The sequence below is a fragment of the Indicator indicator genome, chromosome 16 (genome assembly GCF_027791375.1).
Source record: "Indicator indicator isolate 239-I01 chromosome 16, UM_Iind_1.1, whole genome shotgun sequence".
NCBI lineage: Eukaryota > Metazoa > Chordata > Aves > Piciformes > Indicatoridae > Indicator > Indicator indicator.
Window position 1 is genome coordinate 8,271,230 of NC_072025.1, and position 21,304 is coordinate 8,292,533.

Sequence of the window (21,304 nt, forward strand, 5' to 3'; positions counted from 1 at the left end):
TCTTAAATATAAGTTATGCTCTTACACATTAACTCAGCATTGAAGCCACTACCTATGCATGAAGTAACGATATCTCATTTATTTTCAGTTAATTAGGCAACATGATTAAGATCATATGCATTGAATTAGCAGGTCATTGCATCATCTCACTACAATTTTGTCTAGGAGACAACTCAATCTGAAAGCAATATGAAAAAATATAACAATTTACACTTTCCACCCCCCAAGTTCCCAGTTTTGAATGTGATCAGAATCACAGAATCAATCAGGTTGGAAGAGACCTCCAATTTCATCAAGTCCAACCGATCAACTAACCCTAACTAATCAGCCCAGTGGTCAGTTTTGAACTTGTCTTCTATATAGATTTTCTCCTTCAAAATGTGAATTTTAAATTGAGGTTTTATAAAATGGCTCAAATACTCATTTGTGTAAAAACTGCACAATAAAATGAGAGTAAAAAATCTTCACTTCTTACTCCATATTGGTCAGTTCATATTTATCATACACATCATTTTCTTCTCCTGGCTCAGCATCTGAGTGATGAATTTCAATAAAAACCATATAGGTCATTGCTCCAAGTACACCTCCCAGCATGGGTGCAACTATAGGGATCCACCACCAATTATTTCCAGCCCTGCAAGACAAAAAAAAAAAAAAAAGGGAAGAGAAAGAACATGAATTATTTTTGTTACTGTAGTGAATACCATACCTTATTATGAACAAATATGATGGCATGATACTCACAACCCTGTAGACCTTTCTATTTTGCCTCGTGTTTCTGTGAATGGATGACACTGCCATCTTTCCTGCCCATGTTGCAATTGAAATGCTAAGCAACAACCACTTGACATGTTGGTATATGTGCTGTACTTGCACCTTAGTAAATAAGGCTGCTTTAGTGCTTGTCTGCTTTGGAGCAGGGAATAATTTGTGGAAAATGTCTTCAGGCCTGCAATAGCATACAGCGCTCTTCTCGACAGTACCAGCAGACATGTTGGAGAGAAGGGATGCCATCAGAGAGACCTTGACAGGCTGGAGAGGTGGGCCCATGACAACCTCATGAGGTTCAACAAGACCAAATTCAAGGTCCTGCATCTGGGTCAGGGCAATCCCAAGCACTGATATAGGTTGGGCAGTGATTGGCTTGAGAGCAGCCCTGAAGAAAGGGACTTGGGGGTGCTGGTGGATGAGAAGCTCAACATCAGCCACCAGTGTGCACTTGCAGCCCAGAAAGCCAATCACATCCTGGGCTGCATCAAGAAAAGCACAGCCAGCAGGTCGAGGGAGGTGATTCTCCCCCTCTACTCCATTCTGGTGAGACCACACCTGGAGTACTACATCCAATTCTGGAGTCCCTATTACAAGAAAGATCTAGATATGCTGGAAAGTGTCCAGAAAAGGGCCATGAGGATGATCAGAGGGTTGGAGCACCTCTCCTGTGAGGACAGACTGAAAGAGTTGGGGCTATTCAGTCTAGAGAAGAGAAGGCTCTGAGGAGACCTTATTGTGGCCTTCCAGTATCTTAAGGGAGCCTACAAGAAAGCTGGGGAGGGACTTTTTAGGGTGTCAGGTAATGATAGGACTAGGGGGAATGGAGCAAAAATAGAAATGGGTAGATTCAGATTGGATATTAGGAAGAAATTCTTCACCATGAGGGTGGTGAGACGCTGGACCAGGTTGCCCAGGAAGGTAGTAGAAGCCTCATTCCTGGAGGTTTATAAGGCCAGGCTGGATGTGGCTCTGGGCAACTTGATCTAGTGTGAGGTGTCCCTGCCTATGGCAGGGGGGTTGGAACTAGATGATCCTTGAGGTCCTTTCCAATCCTAACAATTCTATGGTTCTATGATTATACTGAATTTTGAGTATATTTGCTGTAAGGAATATAATAAAACACAGTGACTGTAAAGTAGATTATACTTGACCAGAGTGACCAAGTTTCAGATTTCATGATGCAGTATCTAACCTCTGTTTAAAATGTGGGGTCTTTCAGTATGAGGCAAATAAGTGTTTAAACGTTTTATACACCTAGAAATTAATCTTTTATTGAATTGTTGTGTTCATTAAGAAAGTCCAGCACATTGGCTCCCCTGAAATATTTGCATAACTACTTGGATTTAATTTTTAATGTGTAGGTCTATGAATATTTTTAAAGAAACAAATCCACTATGAAAGGGTATCAAATAATAAATGACGGCCTCTTTATGAAGGAGACTTGGGCTTGTAGAATTGCTCTCTTTCCTGAAGATCCACATTCAGACAGTAAAATTTTGAGTATTGTGTTCAGAGCACAAGCTTTCTTAACTCTACTGGTGCATGAAGGTGTTATGTTTCGATAACATGCTGTAATAACTGAGTATGTGAGTCTGCAGTAAAAATCCAGCCACTTCAATTTCATGCATACAGAGAAGTAACATATTTTTTTTCTCTCCCAGAAATACAAAGGGACAAATTCATATGTGAGAGGAACTTTACAGGAAGTTTACAGGGGAATTTTTAAACTGTAAGGACACCTCTTAGTTGTATAGATTTAAGCATACATGATCTTGTGGTTAAATATCATCACAAGAGTTAATCTCACAGTGTCCTATGGATGATAATATTATTCCTTGTTCAGAAATGCCTTGGATATGCATGTCTTGTCTTTGGAATTATTTATATTTTGCCCTGAGGATATAAAATGACACCTGATATTTTTCTGTTCAGTTCATAGATCTGTTTGTTGTTGAGTCCCTGACTTTCTGGAACAAGCATGGATGAAGGTTTTACTGACTAAATAAGCATGAGAACATTTATACGTTCTTGCATGTACTCCTCTGTGTGGGCCCATGTGTGTACGTGAGCATCTAATGAAGGCGTTCCTTGGCAGATTTCTCTCAGCTTGCTCCATGAGCTGACATGCACCTCATTGCCTCCTGTGTGATCCTCTCCAAATCATGATCTGTGTTTGCACAGCTGCTGTCAGCTGCAATTCAAACATTCTCTGCTAAGGCAATTGGTGTAAAGCCTTTGCAGAGGGCAATGCCAAAGCTGAAATAACATCAGGTCACATCAAGTCATGAGTTTTCCTAAGACTCAATCCTCCATCACAGGAGCAAGATACTCTTTGTGACAGCAAAGATAGCTTCACTGAAGTAACCTTAGTTACCATAACTTCACCCCAGCTTTCAGCTTTGCTGCCAAGTATGCAGGAAACATCCAACTCTGCCTTTGTCATCATCAGGTGGTGTAGCTATTGTGCAGGAGGGAGCTGGTTGTGAAGGACAGGACTAATAAGTGGCACTTTAGTTAACTGCACGATTTTCCAAGAACTACAGCATATGAACTACATGGACTGGGACCTTTGGCTCATTTTAGACTTACAGATACCTTTTTCATCCAGCCAGCTGCTGTGGGACAAGGAGATAATGCTGTTTGCTGTAAGAAACGCCAGGATAATTCCGGCATTCCCCAGTGAGGGAAGTGTCTGTCTGCTGTTTACACTCTAGAGAGAATGCAAAATATTTCAGAGGCCAGGTCGCCCAGATCCATGTGCAGACAAGAGGGGAGTCCCCTGACCCTTCCCGAAACGCAGTTTCGTTTAGCCGGGACAATGACTCCGCTGCCCGGATCCGGCGGCCACGAGGTGTCAGCGTTACCGCACCGGCGGCGGCCTGGCTCTCTGCACGCCCCACCTCCCACCTCGCAGCGGCCACCACTGCACCGCCTGTGCTGCCGCTGCCGGTCACACCCAGCCTCAGCAAGGCTGCGAGGGAGCCACACTAAGCCAGGGGTGAAATAGTCTTCAAATGCTGGCGCTAAACGCTGTTCTGTAGAACCGCTTCTCGCTCCTCTTTAGGCAGCACTCAAACACTGCTGACCCAGACTGCACAGTCACGTTGTGAGATACTCCATCGTCTTTCCAAAGAGCTCCTTCCACCCTCACTCCAATCAATTTTCGATGTCTCTTCAGTATTTCCAATTGTTCCGTTTGCGTAGAACTCTCATGTCACTGTGGAGGTTTCACACGTAAGTCCCCGTTCCTGGGCGTGCCTTTTACTTAAGTATCTGCCTCAAGGTCGTGAATTCCAGTTAAACTGAGACATCCAAGGATTAGCTGCCAACTGTTGATGCATCACTTGAACATTACATGTGCAAGACAGACTTGGGTCTTCTATGTAATGCCATCAGAGCATTAGAAGGTTCAGCATCCCACCTACACTTATTCAGACTTCTCCCATAGTCTGTAACTGATCCAGAGTCCGCCTACCTAACAAAGCTCAAGTTCTTCCTAAGTCACACCTGGATCTGTGCTGCAAATAAATGAGAACATACTCCTGTTTTATAATTTCCTTCATTTTTGGCTATAGCTGTAGCCTTACAACTGAAGGCAGGGAGAAAGCCTTTTCTTCCTCAATTTATACGTACCTGAGACTGCTGTAAATTTATTCTGGCAATGACCAGCAATGTCATGTATCTTTTTTTTTTCTTTTTGTTTTTTTTTTTTTCTTTTAATACATTCTCATTTTAAAATTTCTTAGTATGCTCTTTGCATCAAGGATACATTAGCCCTTTCTATATAAATCCTAAAACTAGATTGGATAACAGCCTATATTGGTACAGATGTATAGTTCTCCTGTAACAGCTTAAATGTAAATGAGTAAGACCTTACTTTTGGGGAGTAGGGAAGTTCACTGGTATTTTGTGACTCGGCCACAGTACAATCAAGGCTTCTAAACATTTTCAACAAATAGCCAATTTCATAATCTATTAGAGATTACAGCGCAGGACACTATAATTACCAGCAGGACACTATAATTACCATCATAGTCAACAACTATCTCTAATGGCACAGTGGTAAGAGCTGCTGGAAAGGAAAAGTGTGGAGGTAACCGGGATGGAGAGCTGACCTCGCACTAACAGCTGGCCAGAACTGTGTTACACCAGAACTTTGAGTTGGCTTGTGGCATGACTGTGCCCCTTTCTTCTGTGTTGTGCCTGGCTTTTTTTTTTTTCTGTGAGAAAAGCTTTGATACTGCTCTTCTCTACTAAGGCACATGATTTATGTAGATGGAAGTTATACTAAATAAATACAATGTGAAGTAGCTAAAATGAAGTCTCTGTTAACCAGGGCTCTCTAGTGGTCTGCAACACTTCTGGGGATTCCTACTTGTAAATAACTGGAAATAACTGTAAAACAACCCAAAAAGTCTATCTCCTGATGACAGATTATTCTTACTTAGATATCCCAGAGTGCCTCTTACACTGGGTATGTGTAAGCTGTGGATCTGATGCGCAAATAATTAGCTGTGCATTCGGCCAGCCAAGAGTGTGTGTGTGTGTGCGTGCGAACATGCATGCACAGGGATTTGAGAGTCTTCTCTGAAATGTGGGAAAATGAAGGGAGCTTTCTTTCATTCACTCCTTTGCTCCCAGGCAGGAAGTGAGGCTTTTAGATTGTTGTGTATTTCTGCAATAACTCAGTGGTAATAATAGGCTAAATCAATCTAATACCTCTCTGTTTTTTACAGCACCCAATAAATACTCCCAACTAATTCTCTCATTATTCCTTTTTCTTCTTTTTTTTTTTTTTCCTTTTTGTCTAAGAGCCACAGTACAAGAGAAGAAAGAACTCTCATGCTTTTGGTGACCTCTAAGAATCTCTAATATTTTGGGAAGGGTCTGCCTGAAACCATGATTGATATTAGAGATAATGCATGTTTGATTTGCCCTAGAAGCAGGAAATCCTTTTTAAAGCCTAGTTCCTAGAGGATGTCTGGTTTAAAGTGCATGAATAGCTTCTTGTGGTATGCAAAGAATTACCTATATGTATATAAAATATGATTTGGTACCATGTTGAATCAGGACCTTACTTTCCTAGGAATCAACTTTAGCCAAGAGCATAGTTCATATCCAGGCATACTTACGTGAATACTTCCATCCCCCATCCTGCAACAGCTGTGAAGAGCCTTGGGCCTAGATCTCTGGCTGGGTTCATGGCACAGCCACTGTTCATTCCCAAGGAGCAAGTAAGAACAATTACAAGAAGTCCTACTGCAATTGGCTCCAGGCCCTTTGGTACACCGTTATTTCTGTTGTCAAAAATAGCAAATACAACCAGAAGAAGAACAGCTGTTGACATCACCTGGTCAATGCAAAGAAAAGAAAATTGAATAAGTGCCGGTTCCTTCCAATAATAAAGAGAGACTATGGCAGCTCTGTGGATTGTGGTGGCTTAGAGTTGGCATTTAGATTTATCTCACTATGCAGAACAGCAACATTTGGAATTAGTGTCTCTCTACTTCACAGTAATGAAGAGTTTTGGCATCTGTGCTGAAACAAAAACACAATAAATGTGCTGAGGATGTTTGAAAATTAAAAATCTACAACAACCTGGTGTGGGAAGAATAGAGGATTTAAAGAGCATCTCCTGAAGTCTGATGCCTTGCTACCACATCAGTTTAATGGTTCCATTTACTTCATTTGGGGTAATTTTGCTATGCCAACACAATCAGTTACATTGATATAAGTATTTTATATGACTGTAGCTCAGGCTGATAAATTTGACTATATGTGAATCTCTTTATCCAGTTACTAAATAAGTTAAGAAAAAAAAAAATGACATCTATAATGTCAAAACTGAGCAGATTAAAAACTAGGAATAACCTAGTTAAGGTTGCAAGTGTAACTTAACAGCTGAGCTGATGAGGGAAATTTTCTTGGAATTACTTTGACAGAAGTACTGATCTGCTTGAATCCAATGCTTTGTAAATGTCAGTTTTATTAATCATTAACCTTGGGGGAACAACAGGCAAAAGTTTCAGTTATTTCTATGCTGATTTAGAGATATTTATGTTTGGAGTTTTTAAAAATTGTTTTTATTTCCTCTGGTTTTAAATTTGTTTTAAAATATCCATATGTGAAAAAATGTTATGGAGAAGTCTGTTGACTGAGCCAAAGAATTTTTTTCTCATAAAATTTCATAACAATGTTTGGATTTTTTTGAAGTGAGATTGCACAATCTTTAAGCTTTTACATAAGGAATTCCTGTGCTTCAATAGTCTCTAGTTTTTCATAGCTTACTTAAAGAGTATTTCTTCCCTGTATGACTGAAGAAGGAGGCAAATTGATTAGAAGTTGGTAGAAGATACAGAACTTCTTTTTTTCAGTGTTGGATAAGTGGGATTAGAGGAGAAAGATTGGAAATGAAGTGGAGATTTTTTTTCCAGATTCATTATTTGAAAAAATAGCAATGAATACAAATTATTTGTAAAGAGAAGTTGGAGAGGAGATGTATGGTAGCCGAAAACTCAGTTGTTCAAGGTGTGTTAAACTGGCTGCTTAAGCATTACTTAAGGAATAATAGGTCCACAAAATGGGATGGATTTTGATGCAAACGGACACAGCTCAGATGAAATTTATGAAGAAATATTAATATGTGCCAGGGAAAACCTCTTACATGTATTGCATTAAAGATGTAGAGTGCAACAATTAATATGATGCATGTGAAAATAACAACTTGAAATTGTCTTACTTGTAAAATATGACCAAACTGTAACCCCCACAAACCGTGCTATGGAACACAGGGACATATGACCAAAACAGTGAGATGCATCATACCTGCTAGAGATCTGTGGGGTTTTTTTACTCTTTGGTTTTACAGTTTGCACTATGTTTAATTTGTAGAACAAAGACAGCAAGTGCACTTACCTGATCTGCAAATCCATTTATGAGGGACAGATATGGAGCTGGATATGTTGCAAAGATATGTGCTGTTGCATTAGGTCCTGTAACTTCAAATTTTCCATTGCTGTACTCCATAAAGGCATCTACAGAAAAGAATCATTACCTGATTGCACTGCATTTTCTATGACTAGAATGTAGTAAGTCTGTGCACTTCACATTCCCAACTGGAACCTATCATTTTTTCTGTGAGCATAGTTAACAGATTGAAGGTGATGTACTTACTAATGGTACCCTTCTGTCTCATCTTTCCTCCTGTGCCTTGTGAAGTACTCGTTTGAAGTACTGTATCACAGCTTTCAAAATGGGGCTTTTGTCCCCACTATTTATTGCTCCAAAATCCAATCCAAAATGCCAAAGAGCATTTTCTGCTTCTGAGCACAGTTACTTTATTCTCCAAGAGGTGCTGTATTTGGCATAATGCCCCCAAAAATGCATAGTGTCCGGATTGTACTGTTGTGGAATCCCCTATTCCATTTAGCAGTTGTGCAATGACTTCTTCTGGGAATGAACTCTCCTAAGAGACTTCCTTTTGTAAAGGATTTTGAATTTTGTGTTCTGTCTAGACTTTATACCCAACTGCTGTGCTAGTCATCCAAGATATGATGGGAGAGCTCAGCCCCAAAACTTCAGTTCTAACTATACTTAGTGTATTTCTATATCTACTGTAAATATGTATATTGTAAATACATGCATATTGATGTTACTATATTTAAATATCTTAAATATGTATTATCGCTTCTCTGTCAGAATAATTTGCTGCTTTGGCAATGCCTGAAATGTTAGAATTAGGAGAACACCGATGAAGACAGAAATGAATGAGAAATACTTTGCCTTCATTTTACTAGTGGGTCCAGTGATCATTACTTGTGAGTAAAGAAACAGCTTCCCATCTCCCGTTGACATTATGGTGAGGATGGTTAGTTTCTCCTGAAGACCAATCTTTTTCTCTTTGCCCCTGTTTTTTTTCTAGCTTTGCTTAAGGCCACCACATGGGTGCAGAGAATATTTAGTTATTTACTTTGGTCAGGTGCTCTCAGTTGCAGTGTCAGATTATTTCACTGCATTTAACTCTTAGAGACAAAAAATGGATAAGGAAAAGAAAATTTCTCAGCTGTAAGTTACTTTGTGCATCTTTAAAATGGCCTCAGCTTCAGCAGTCTAGCAGATAAGTTCCCTCTTTCAGGGACATTGCTTAGAATGAAAGTACTTAGTTGAAATACATATCTATGGGAAGATGGAGACATTGAGCTCCTATAGTTGTTTTTCTACCAGAGAATTTTTGCTGGACCTCAATGATTACACAACACACCTGCAAGTTGCAGGAAGGAAAAGGTACAGGAGAGGTCTGGGAATTGATAAGAACAAGAGGGAGGCAAAAGTACTTTAGCAGAGGGAGTGATATGAAAAAATCCTGCACGCATGAATAACAGGAAGAAGCCTTCAAATCCAACCCTATGACTAGGTTCCCTATCTTGGCTCCCTGTTCTAATGCTGCCTTTTGGCAGAACATATGTGCATGTTGACGTACTGTTGCATCCTACCTACAGCACTAATCCTTGTTGTCTGGTGTGAGGAGAACTTAGATTCAGGCAGAAATCCTGTTCTGGAATCCCACAGTTTCAAAATTATACACTTAAAAAACAACAACAAGCAAATAAAAAAAGCTCAAACAAAACACACACACACACAAAAGCACACTCCCCTATCCCCCCAACTGCAAACAATCAAAAAAACCCCATCAAACCCATAATATTACCACACTTCCTAAAGATTTTTCTGTTTATGATTACGATCATCAAGCCATTGTCCATCATTTACTACCAGTCCTGGCTCACCGGAGAGGTCCCAGATGACTGGAAACTGGCCAGTGTGACGCCCATCCACAAGAAGGGCCAGATGGAGAAACTTGGAAACTATAGGCCTGTCAGCGTGACCTTACTGCCAGGCAAGATTATGGGAGCAGATCATCATGGGGGCAATCACAGCTCACCTGCAGGATGGCCAAGGAATCAGGCCCAGCCAGCATGGATTTAGGAGGGGCAGGTCCTGCCTGACCAACCTGATCTCCTTTTATGACCAGGTGACCAGCCTGGTGGATGTGGGGAAGGCTGTGGAGTCTATCTGGACTTCAGCAAGGCCTTTGACGCCGTCCCCCACAGCAAACTCCTGGCCAAGCTGTCAGCCTGTGGCTTGGACAGCAGCACTCTGCGTTGGGTTAAGATCTGGCTGGAGGGCCGAGCCCAGAGAGTGGTGGTGAATGGTGCCACATCCAGCTGGAGGCCAGTCACTAGTGGTGTCCCCCAGGGATCAGTGCTGGGCCCAATCTTGTTTAATATCTTTCCTAATGATCTGGATGAGGAGATTGAGTCCACCATTAGTAAGTTTGCATTGCAGACAACACCAATCTGGGGGCAGGAGTCAGTCTGTTGGAGGGTAGGGAGGGCTCTGCAGAGGGACCTTGACAGGCTGGACAGATGGGCAGAGTCCAACAGGATGGCATTTAACAAGTCCAAGTGCCAGGTCCTGCACTTTGGCCACAACAACCCCATGCAGAGCTACAGGCTGGGGTTAGAGTGGCTGGAGAGCAGCCAGGCAGAAAGGGACCTGGGGGTACTGGTTGACAGTAGGCTGAACATGAGCCAGCAATGTGCCCAGGTGGCCAAGAGAGCCAATGGCATCCTGGCCAGCAGGAGCAGGAAAGTCATTCTACCCCTGTACTCAGCACTGGTTAGGCCACACCTTGAGTACAGTGTCCAGTTCTGGGCTCCTCAATTTAAGAAGGACATTGAGGTACTTGAACATGTCCAGAGAAGGGCAGCGAGGCTGGTGAGATGTCTTGAGCACAAGCCCTATGAGGAGCAGCTGAGGGAGCTGGGGGTGTTCAGCCTGGAGAAGAGGAAGCTCAAGGGAGACCTTATTGCCGTCTACAACTACCTGAAGGGAGGCCATAGCCAGGTGGGGGTTGGTCTCTTCTAGGCAACAAGTGACAGAAGGAGAGGACACAGTCTCAAGCTGTGCCAGGCACATGGAAGGAACATGTGCCTTCCAACATGTGCCAGGCTGGATGTTAGGAAGAAATTCTTCACAGAAAGAGTGATTTGCCATTGGAATGAGCTGCACAGGGAGGTGGTGGAGTCACTATCCCTGGAGGTGTTCAAAAAAAGAATGAATGTGGCACTTGGAGCCATGGTTTAGTTGTCATGAGGTATTAGGTAATAGGTTGGATTTGATGATCTCTGAGGTCTTTTCCAACCTGGTTGATTCTGTGATTCTGTGATTACTACTAGTGCTGAGCACCTAGATGACATCCAATGGGCAGTTCTACTTTTGTTTTTCTCTCTTTTGCACCTAGATCAGCATTATCTGCAGACATAATGGCCATAAGAGAGAGGCTTTGGAGTAGCTGGGCTTGGTCAGTAGAAGCAGAATTTTGGAGTAGGTGAATGAAACAACTGACCAGACTGAGTGTGTTCATCAAATCAGAGTCAGCTACTGAGGTTTTATTCCCTTTTGTGAAACACCATGTAAAAGAAACATGCCTCAAAGGTAGGGGTAATTTTTATTTTCTTTTTTTCCCCTTCTAATATGTGACCCCTTTATCACTCTACCCAGAGGTCTTTCCCTTGGAGAACTACCTCTCTAGGGTGGTCTGAAGTTTAGTCAGGAGGGACTTGATCTCATATCCTGTAACTTCAATGAACGATGTTGATGATACTTGCCTACAGGCACTTGAATGAGGTCTTTAATGTTTCCAATTTGCTTGGAAGATGAATAGCACTATATCCTGGCTATTAAGTAATTTAAAATCCTTACTGAGAAATACATGATCTCAGAGTATCTGATTTCCCATGAATAATTTTTCTAAATTTCAGAACGTTTCCTGGAGTATTGGTGTTTCAGAAAAGTTGTAGGGTATCTGGAATGTTTGAGCTTCTTTTTTACTTCAAACTCTTTAAGCTTTTTTCATTCCTCTTTATGGCTTTAGGTTCAGTCCTGACATTAGCCCTGTCTGAACACAGTCCTCTGCCTCCCTGGTGTTCACTGAAAAATGGGGGCCTGACCTCTAGTTTGTCCTGTGAGCGTGGCTAAGGTGTACTCACCATAATAAATCCCAAAGACAGCCGCTGCTCCAACGAATGCTCCCAGGAGTTGTGCTAATATGTAAATTGGTAATTTGGTCCATTTTAATCTTCCAGTCACGCACATGGCTAATGAAACAGCTGGGTTTATGTGACCACCTGAAAAATAAATCACAAAATAAGTCTTATGGATGACTCAGATACATGAGAATAGGTGAAGGATTTGTAAAACATGGGCACTTTTCAGCATAAGACTAGTACATGTTTTTCTAGATGTTATTTTGCAATTAAATGCTGACTGCAATTAAATTGAAACAAGTTGGATGAAATTAGAAGGGGAGGGGGAAAGCTACCAGGATCCAGCTTCCCTTTTGCTCTTTGCACACTGCTATTTATGAGACTGTTGCCCTGCAGTATGTAATCCATAGATTTTCAACAGCAATGCAGGAGGACTTCAGGATAACTGGCCTCCTGAACTGGTAGATGGGGTCAGGAAGCAGTATAATCCCCCTGAAATCCAGGAGGAAGTAGTTAGGGACTTGCTAAGCCACTTGGATACTCACAAGTCCATAGGACCAGATGGGACCCATCCAAGGGTACTAGGAGAGCTGGCAGATGAGCTGGCCAAGCTGCTCTCCATCATTTACCACCAGTCCTGGCTCACCGGAGAGGTCCCAGATGACTGGAAACTGGCCAGTGTGATGCCCATCCACAAGAAGGGCCAGATGGAGGAACTTGGAAACTACAGGCCTGTCAGCATGACCTCAGTGCCAGTCAAGATTATCGTGGGGGCAATCACAGCCCAGCTGCAGGATGTCCAAGGGATCAGGCCCAGCCAACATGGATTTAGGAGGGGCAGGTCCTGCCTTACCAACCTGATCTTCTATGAACAGGTGACCCTCCTGGTGGATGTGGGGAAGGCTGTGGATTTAGTCTACCTGGACTTCAGCAAGGCCTTTGACACCCTCCCCCATGGCAAACTCCTGGCCAAGCTGTCAGCCTGTGGCTTGGGACAGGTGCACTCTGCACTGGGTTAGGAACTGGCCGGAGGGCTGAGCCCAGAGAGTGGTGGTGAATGGTGCCACATCCAGCTGGAGGCCAGTCACTAGTGGTGTCCCCCAGGGATCAGTGTTGGGCCCCATCCTGTTCAATATCTTTCCTAATGATCTGGATGAGGAGATTTGAGTCCACCATTTGTATGTTCGCGGACAACACCAAGTTGGGGGCAGGAGTCAGTCTGTTGGAGGGTAGGAGGGCTCTGCAGAGGGACCTTGACAGGCTGGACAGATGGGCAGAGTCCAACAGGATGGCATTAAGTCCAAGTGCCAGGTCCTGCACTTTGGCCACAACAACCCCATGCAGAGCTACAGGCTGGGGTCAGAGTGGCTGGAGAGCAGCCAGGCAGAAAAGGACCTGGGGGTACTGAGTGACAGTAGGCTGAACATGAGCCAGCAGTGTGCCCAGGTGGCCAAGAAGGCCAATGGCATCCTGGCCTGCATCAGAAATAGTGTGGCCAGCAGGAGCAGGAAAGTCATTCACTCAGCACTGGTTAGGCCACACCTTGAGTACAGTGTCCAGTTCTGGGCTCCTCAATTTAAGAAGGATATTGAGACACTTGAACATGTCCAGAGAAGGGCAACAAGGCTGGTGAGAGGTCTCGAGCTCAAGCCCTGTGAGGAGCAGCTGAGGGAGCTTGGGTTGTTTATCCTGGAGAAGAGGAGGCTCAGGGGTGACCTTATTGCTCTCCACAACTACCTGAAGGGAGGTTGTAGCCAGGAGGGGTTTGGTCTCTTCTCCCAGGCAACCAGCACCAGAACAAGAGGACAAAATCTCAAGCTGTGCCAGGGGAAGTTTAGGCTCAAGGCAAGGAAAAAGTTATTCACAGAAAGAGTGATCTGCCATTGGAATATGCTGCCCAGGGAGGTGGTGGAGTCATTGTCTCTGGAGGTGTTCAAAAATGGATTGCATGTGGCACTTGAAGCCACGGTTTGGTTAGTCATGAGGTGCTGGGTGATAGGTTGGACTTGATGATCTCTGAGATCTTTTCCAACCTTGTTGATGCTATGATTCTATGATCTATAGAAAGTTTTTCTAGAAAAAAGCCTAAATCTGCCCTATTGGCTGTGATGGGATGGTCCATCATTCCCCTCAAGATCTTTGGCTTTTAATTTTTAAGGTAGAAGTGAGGCAACAGATTGTTCATTCAGTTTAGCAAGCATGTATTAATCTTAAGAACTATTAGTGGCTTGATCATGTATCTTGAGGCAGATCTGGAGTACCCTGCATATAATTCATGTTTACATCCCCCTCTTCAATCTGGGATTGCTTCGACACTTGGTTTTCATGAGCATATAATAAAATAATATTAGGGCTATCCAGATTCATGCTGCCTGTTTGTGAGCTATGCCTAGATGGGATCTGTGAACAGTAGGACTTAGTTTTTCATCACATGTTTTCCTCAAGCTATTACACCCTCCAGAAAAGTCCGTGATAAGGAAACTGATAAAGCAACTGAGCTGAAACAGAGTTCTATTTCCTGTGTAATTTCCTTCCTTTGTATTTAGCAGCCGCTACACCTAAGCTCACATGGAAAAGATTTCAGCAACACTGAAATTCTCTGTGACAATTTCAGTCGTTAAAACATATTTAAGTCACATGCTAGTCACTTCCCTCAACATCTTTTATCAACCTTTGTAAAAAGTGCTGAATGCTTTTGGAAAACTTTATGTTTTGCAATTATGTAACACTTAAGAACTACAAATTGCCAAATAAACAGATTGAAAAGTTTTGCAAGGACGTAGCTGATCTGTTGCTTACCTTCCAGGTAAAGGCTCTTTTCAGCGTATGCTTACCAGGAAAAAATGGCCTTTGTTTTTTAATAAAATAACTAAAAGAGCGTGACCTTTGTCTGTCAAAAGCTAGGAATGAAGAAAGGGCTTCTCTGTACAGTTTCTGTGTTTGTTTGCACTTAGGTCAGTGAGTCATTACCTTATGAAATCCAGGCACCTTTGATACATAATGAACTGACAAACACAGATAACCAGCTGGATAAAAACCTTCTTTGTATCATTTCCAAAACACTGACCTAGTAGCACCAGTCTTGAATTAATTTTGAATTCCTTGCTGAAGGATTCAAATTCTTCAGTAGAGAGCAAATAGATGGATGTCACTTTATTTAACAGCCCTTCATCTGAATTTTGATAAATTGTTATGTTGTCTTTTGTACTTTGCTCTGACTGGAATGAATAATTTTCCTTTCTTTCAACACTTGATACTGTTCTCCACCTGTATATAATACTGGGCAATTATGACGGCCAGGACAAATCAGAATAATATTAAAGATGTGTGATTACATTAAATTTGGAAAGGAAAAGTCAGCTCTCATGCTGACAATAAAGGGGTTAAAAGATTCTTGGTTCTTGTACCACTGGTAGTATACTATTTTTAAAAAAAAAAGTCTCTTTTGGATAGTATGTTCCCCATTCTTTTGCGGCTGAAGTGATCACACTCATGTGTGTTTGGGTGAAATATTAAGTTGAAAAAATTGGTGGGAAATTATTTAGACAAATTCACCAAGTGTGCAGAGTACATATTTTATGCTAATGTGAATTTAGGATTTCATAACAAACGGAGGCAAAATATTTCAACACGGCCAAAGAGCCACACAATTTACTAACATTCTATGTAGGAACTAATATTCTAAAGTTGTAATCGTATGTTGGATTGTCACAGCCTATTGAAATATCTGTTCCTCTTCTTTAACAGAGAAAATGCCTTGTGTGCAGAATCCTTCATTGAGAGGAAAACACAGGAAGCACAACACTGCATCGTCTGCAACTGCTCTGCCCTGCTGGAATTCAACTGTAATCTTGTGTATAATGGAGATGAGTACCCCTTAAAGAAGAAAATGCAGGACAGGTTAGTGGTGCTTGCTGTAGCTAGATATATAATTTATACTATGAAATGGAAGTAATTTAATATGATAGCCTGAAAACCATGCCAATAAATGTTATATGTAAAAAAAAAATTCACTTACCAGAAACCCCCCCAGATACATAAACTGCTATGGTGACTGCCATTGCAAATCCAACGCCTATTGTCATGGTCCCACCATGGGCTCCTCGGCTGAGGACAGCCTGTCCCACACACCCACATCCAAGTGCCTGTATTTTGAAAGAGGAAAAGTAAAACTGGCAGTATGTCTGTAAAATGTTATTGGTTAGTTTTCAACTCCTGCTGCTGTCCAGGTATACCTGAAAATGTTGTTAAATACTCTAACAATCCTAGAATTTGAGATTACTGACATCTGTTGCCGGTGTTGCCTTTGCTGCAATGAACATTTGCGCTTTATTTTCCCCTGCTCTGTGACCAGGAAGGATGTCTGCTAACAAGGACCTCTCTCTCTCTCAAACAGTTTTTGAGTACAATGATGGGATACACACCAGAACTTGGAGCCTAAACAAAATCTCACAGCCTTTACAAAAATTCTCCATATTTGAAGGGGAAGAGCGAATTAATTCATAGAATCATAGAATCGCCCAGGCTGGAAAGGACCTCTGAGAGATCATCAAGTCTAGCCATTAATTCTGTGGTAAGTTTTAAGTTCCAGATTCTTGTTATAAGCAATGAAAAAATTACTATAAATATTATGAAATGTACTTCAACAATCTTTTACTGTAGAATGATGGAACTCTGGAATGAGACAACTGTCTGGAGATTAAAGTGTTTGTTATTGTTATGCTGCCTTGATATCACATGTTGCTCTATCAAAATATTTCACTGGCTCTGCAGCTAAAACAAATACTGAAGTGGGGATACCTGAATAATTCACACTGGAGTATTTTCAGTGGATTTAAACTAGCTTCCATTTTATGTTGGTTCCTCTCAGATGAAGTTCAGCAACACATTTAAGTGTATGGTTTAGACCATTTGCTCCTAAAACTTCTCTTTGGCTTCAGGCATGTGTTTAGGTCCTATTAAAGTTGGCAGCAAAGTTGAGTCTTTGAAATCTTATTCAGCAAAACACTTAGGCATGTAGTTAAAAAGAACACAACATGCTATGCAAGACATCCACTAGATGATATCTACAATCTGAAAAGTTTTGCGTCTCTGTAACTGTAAGTGATCTGAATCATACCATTTCTGGGATATGACTAGATTTATCTTGAGCAACCTTTATTACTTTGATGTTAAATTTGATATATGTTATATACACATTCCTCCTTTGATGGTACACGGGAATATGATTTTTTTTTCTTCTTCCTATAAAATAATTCACTTTTAGCCAATGCCATTGGTTAATTTCCTTGCTTCACTTTAGTTCTGCCATTACTGTATGTCACCAATGACTGTATTGCAAATATTTGTCACAACTATGCGTATTTGAATACATGATATTTAGTTCTTTTAGCAATGCTTATGTTCAGTTGCAAGGCAGTTGCATTCAGCAACTACAAAGAATAGGGAAAATCTCTCCTGCCTTAGAAATAGGCCGTGCCAAAGATTTGGTGACAGAGATTTAACAAGCAAGTCCTGCTAGAACAGATGCAATTTAAACAGACAAAATCATACTTTTGTTTCCATTATTTCCCCAAGGGTCTTAACTAATACCAAAATGTGACAGGAAAGCTGTCAATAAAATTAGATGTTTAACCAGCTTTGCAATGCTGACAGAGTTTCTGTTATGAAAGTGCCCTGAGACTATGTCATATACGGAGGTGCAGTTCTTGCCTTGAGGTTATAATCATGCCAGCAAAGAAAACGCTGACTGGTGCTGTCAGGTTAAATAAGGATAGGGTGGTGTTAGATAGCAGTAGTTTATTGAACTGAGTAATTCAAAGATACAAGACGTATTCCAAGCTGCAGAGGACGACATAAGCTTATGTTATAGGACCATAGAATTGTAGAATTGTTAGGATTGGAAAGGACCTCAAGGATCATCTAGTTCCAACTCCCCTGCCATAAGCAGGGACACCTCACACTAGATCAAGTTGCCCAGAGCCACATCCAGCCTGGCCTTAAAAACCTCCAAGAATGGGGCTTCTACTACCTTCCTGGGCAACCTGGTCCAGCATTTCACCACCTTCACGGTGAAGAATTTCTTCCTAACATCCAATCTGAATCTACCCATTTCTATTTTTGCTCCATTCCCCCTAGTCCTATCATTACCTGACACCTTAAAAAGTCCCTCACCAGCTTTCTTGTAGGCACCCTTAAGATACTGGAAGCCCACAATAAGGTCTCCTCAGAGCCTTCTCTTCTCTAGACTGAATAGCCCCAACTCTTTCAGTCTGTCCTCACAGGAGAGGTGCTCCAACCCTCTGATCATCCTCATGGCCCTTCTCTGGACACTTTCCAGCATATCTAGATCTTTCTTGTAATAGGGACTCCAGAATTGGATGTAGTACTCCAGGTGTGGTCTCACCAGAGTGGAGTAGAGGGGGAGAATCACCTCCCTCGACCTGCTGGCTGTGCTTTTCTTGATGCAGCCCAGGATGTGATTGGCTTTCTGGGCTGCAAGGGCACACTGGTGGCTGATGTTGAGTTTCTCATCCACCAGCACCCCCAAGTCCCTTTCTTCAAGGCTGCTCTCAAGCCCTGCTTATATCGGTGCTTGGGATTGCACCGGGATTGGGATATGGAAGATATGGGTATGCTGAAATTTCTAAAGTTTGAGATTTGGACACAAGTCTAGAAGAGATGGATTTAGCATGCTGTATCCTTCATTTTCCAGACTTCTCAAAGGGGGTATTCCAGAAATTGCACCAAACAAGATTTTGTGAAAGATCTTGCTCAGACAAGGAGCAAGTTCAGTAGGTTGGCCTGGGACCCTGTGTACACTGGTGTGCAGTTTGCATTCAGGCAAGCAGTTAGAGCTATAATTATGCACTTGTGCTCTGAAGTGGCATAGGCAGAGTTTTGAAGAAACTCACAGAATAAGGTCATTCTTTTGAAAATATTACCCCTTTCTTTAAGGAAGATGAAAAAAAAGAGATTGGGGATTGGAGATGAGTATAGAAAAGGATAAGGTACAGTAAGCACATCTGTGTATATCAATGTCAAATTCAGAAGAGGGAAAGAAAGAACAACAGGAGACTGTTCCCCAATTACTAGAGTGGAATACAGTCCTACATAAATAGCTGTGTAGTAGTCCTCTTTCATAAGAGCTTCCGCTCTGCATGTCATAGGGAAATGTGCAACTCCAGACACTCAGATTTTGTTACCTAGTCTCAGAGAACTCTGTCTACAAACAAGAAGACAAACAAGCCAGCTTGAGTACCGGTCCACTGGTGTCTTGCTTGGTGGACTGGTTAAATGACTACCTGCACTCATGTACGCTCAATCAACACTACTGCAGGCACAAGTCAGTGTGTGCCCATTCTGGGAGGGGGAAACTGGGCACTGAACCTGCAATTGTGAACCATGACATGGTAATACTTTCTCCATCTGCTGTCATTTTAAGAAAGAGAGAAAAAAAGATTTCTCATACCTACTAGAGCTGGGGTAACATAACTGGAAACTATCACCTAATCATGTCATTACATGAGCAGCAATTTAATACCCTGTGAATCTTTGCTTGGCTGAACTAAGACCAACTAGATAGCAGCTTGTAACTAAATATTCTACGTTTCTAGGCCAAGCTCAATTATCAGCTGCACCCATATAAGCTCATTGATTAAAACACGAGGAGTTGATGGGAGTTTAATTTGCAATAGAATACAGCCAGATCTCTTTATCTTGTCTTATCTTATGTTACCAGGTTTTCATCATAGCAGTTGTCTATAGCCTGATCTGCTTAAATTTACTGGAGTGGCTTCAGTACTGACTTTTTTTTTCCACAAAGTAATTAGATTACTGTGTAAATAACACTTTTGGATGTGGAATAGCTGTCTGTGTGTTCTCTGCCAAAAAACTTCCTTCATAGACATGAGATCCTTCTCTTTGTCTTGGCTAACAAGTTTAATGTTAGTAAAGGAAAATGACTGCCCTCCAATGAGCATAATGTCTTCTTACTCCTGCAAAAATTTTCACGAGAAATCCTGAAGACCATTTTGCCTCCATCTTTTGCAAATGCTTGTAATGGAAGTTTTCAGTATAAATAGGATTTCCTGTAAGATCCGAATGTAGAATTTTACGGAATCTACTTTTTTTTTTTTACATGGCCTGTAAAGCTTTAGACATCTTAAAGCAGAATGCTTATGTAAGAAAAGTCCCTTTCCTACTGAACAGATCCAGTAGTAGTGTGCATTCATAGACATATGCTGTTACTGCAACATGAAAGTTTCAGCCAAGTCTCCTGTTTTTTTAGGAGTGTGGAGACAATGACACATGGTTGGTTGTATCTTGTACATCACCAGCTGCCAAGCTGTGGGGAGTTACATACCTACAGTGGGTACCACAGATGTCCCTGTGGGCATTGAGTATGGCCTCAATGGCCACACAACTGATTATGCTCTACAAAAATACAAAACTTCAGTGTGCTGCAAGCAATACAGTGTCAGCAGTTAAAAAAAAATTAAAAAATAATAAACTGTAAACTTTCAATCAGGAACCACTAGAAAAACAATTAGAATTTTCTGGTTTAGTCAGTTTTCAGGACAGAACCTGAACAACCACAGCTAATTATGAATGATCTCCAAGGATCCCTCCACTGATTCATAATTTTCTGTGTTTAGGTAAGACAGCAACCCCTGCCCCTTTCCCACACCACTCATCCACCTGTGTTGTTCTGCATATCTCCTGAAAGGCAATTCCTGCTAGTCCACAGTTTGTCTGCTACCCTTTCCTAGACTGGATGAACCCACAGTACTGCTCTGGATTCTGCTATGCTCCTGCACAGTGCTGGGAAGAGGGCAGGCTCTTAGGGGCAGGGCAGTATGCTAGACGCAAGCTATGTGCTTACCATGAATGTCCTGCTGTCCTAAACTTACCTGTTCTGAGTCTGCAGAAGCAGAGCAATATTGCTGGGACACTCAAGCACGTGAGAGCAAGCCATGGTATTTCACTTCTTAAAACATCCATGCCTTCTCCAAGCAGACTTAGCACTGCATATTTATTAGGCCCTTAAAAACAGGGATACATGCAGGAAGTACTTTGGGGGTTGGGAGAAGTGGTTGGATTTTTCCTTCACTGCAAATAGGAATATTTTTGACCAAAATTGCCTATGAAAGCCTTAGAGGGTTGTTTGTGGTTTATTGTAGTCTTGTGCAGCCCCTCCTGCCCCCTATTAATATTTCCATATATGGTTAGAGTGTTGCTGATAAAAGTAGTAAATTAACTTTTCTGATATGAGGCTGATTAGTAAATTGGTGTCCTTCCAAAGGTCTGTAATTTGGACTATATTTTAGAACTCAGTTTCATTTCCAATCTCTATTTGCAAGACTGTTGAAGAATTTGTCTTTTGCATTGCATAACAAAGTGTTTTACAGTGGATTAGAAACTCCTTCCATACAAAGTTTATTTTTGCTCTGTTTGTGTCTTATGTAGGACTTCAATTCAGGCAG

The 21,304-nt window shown here is 41.7% G+C and overlaps 1 protein-coding gene across 1 annotated transcript in view; it reads right to left on the bottom strand.

The window, feature by feature from the left end:
• Window positions 1-471: 471 nt before the first annotated feature.
• Window positions 472-21,304, bottom strand: part of AQP9 (aquaporin 9) — a 28,992-nt gene continuing 8,159 nt past the window's right edge. Inside the window, exons 3-7 of the mRNA XM_054388154.1 lie at window positions 15,838-15,964; window positions 11,823-11,960; window positions 7,687-7,805; window positions 5,904-6,121; window positions 472-634 (exon numbers count right to left, since the gene is read on the bottom strand). Coding sequence (XP_054244129.1) covers window positions 472-634; window positions 5,904-6,121; window positions 7,687-7,805; window positions 11,823-11,960; window positions 15,838-15,964 — 765 coding nt within the window. The remainder of the gene's footprint in view (window positions 635-5,903; window positions 6,122-7,686; window positions 7,806-11,822; window positions 11,961-15,837; window positions 15,965-21,304) is intronic.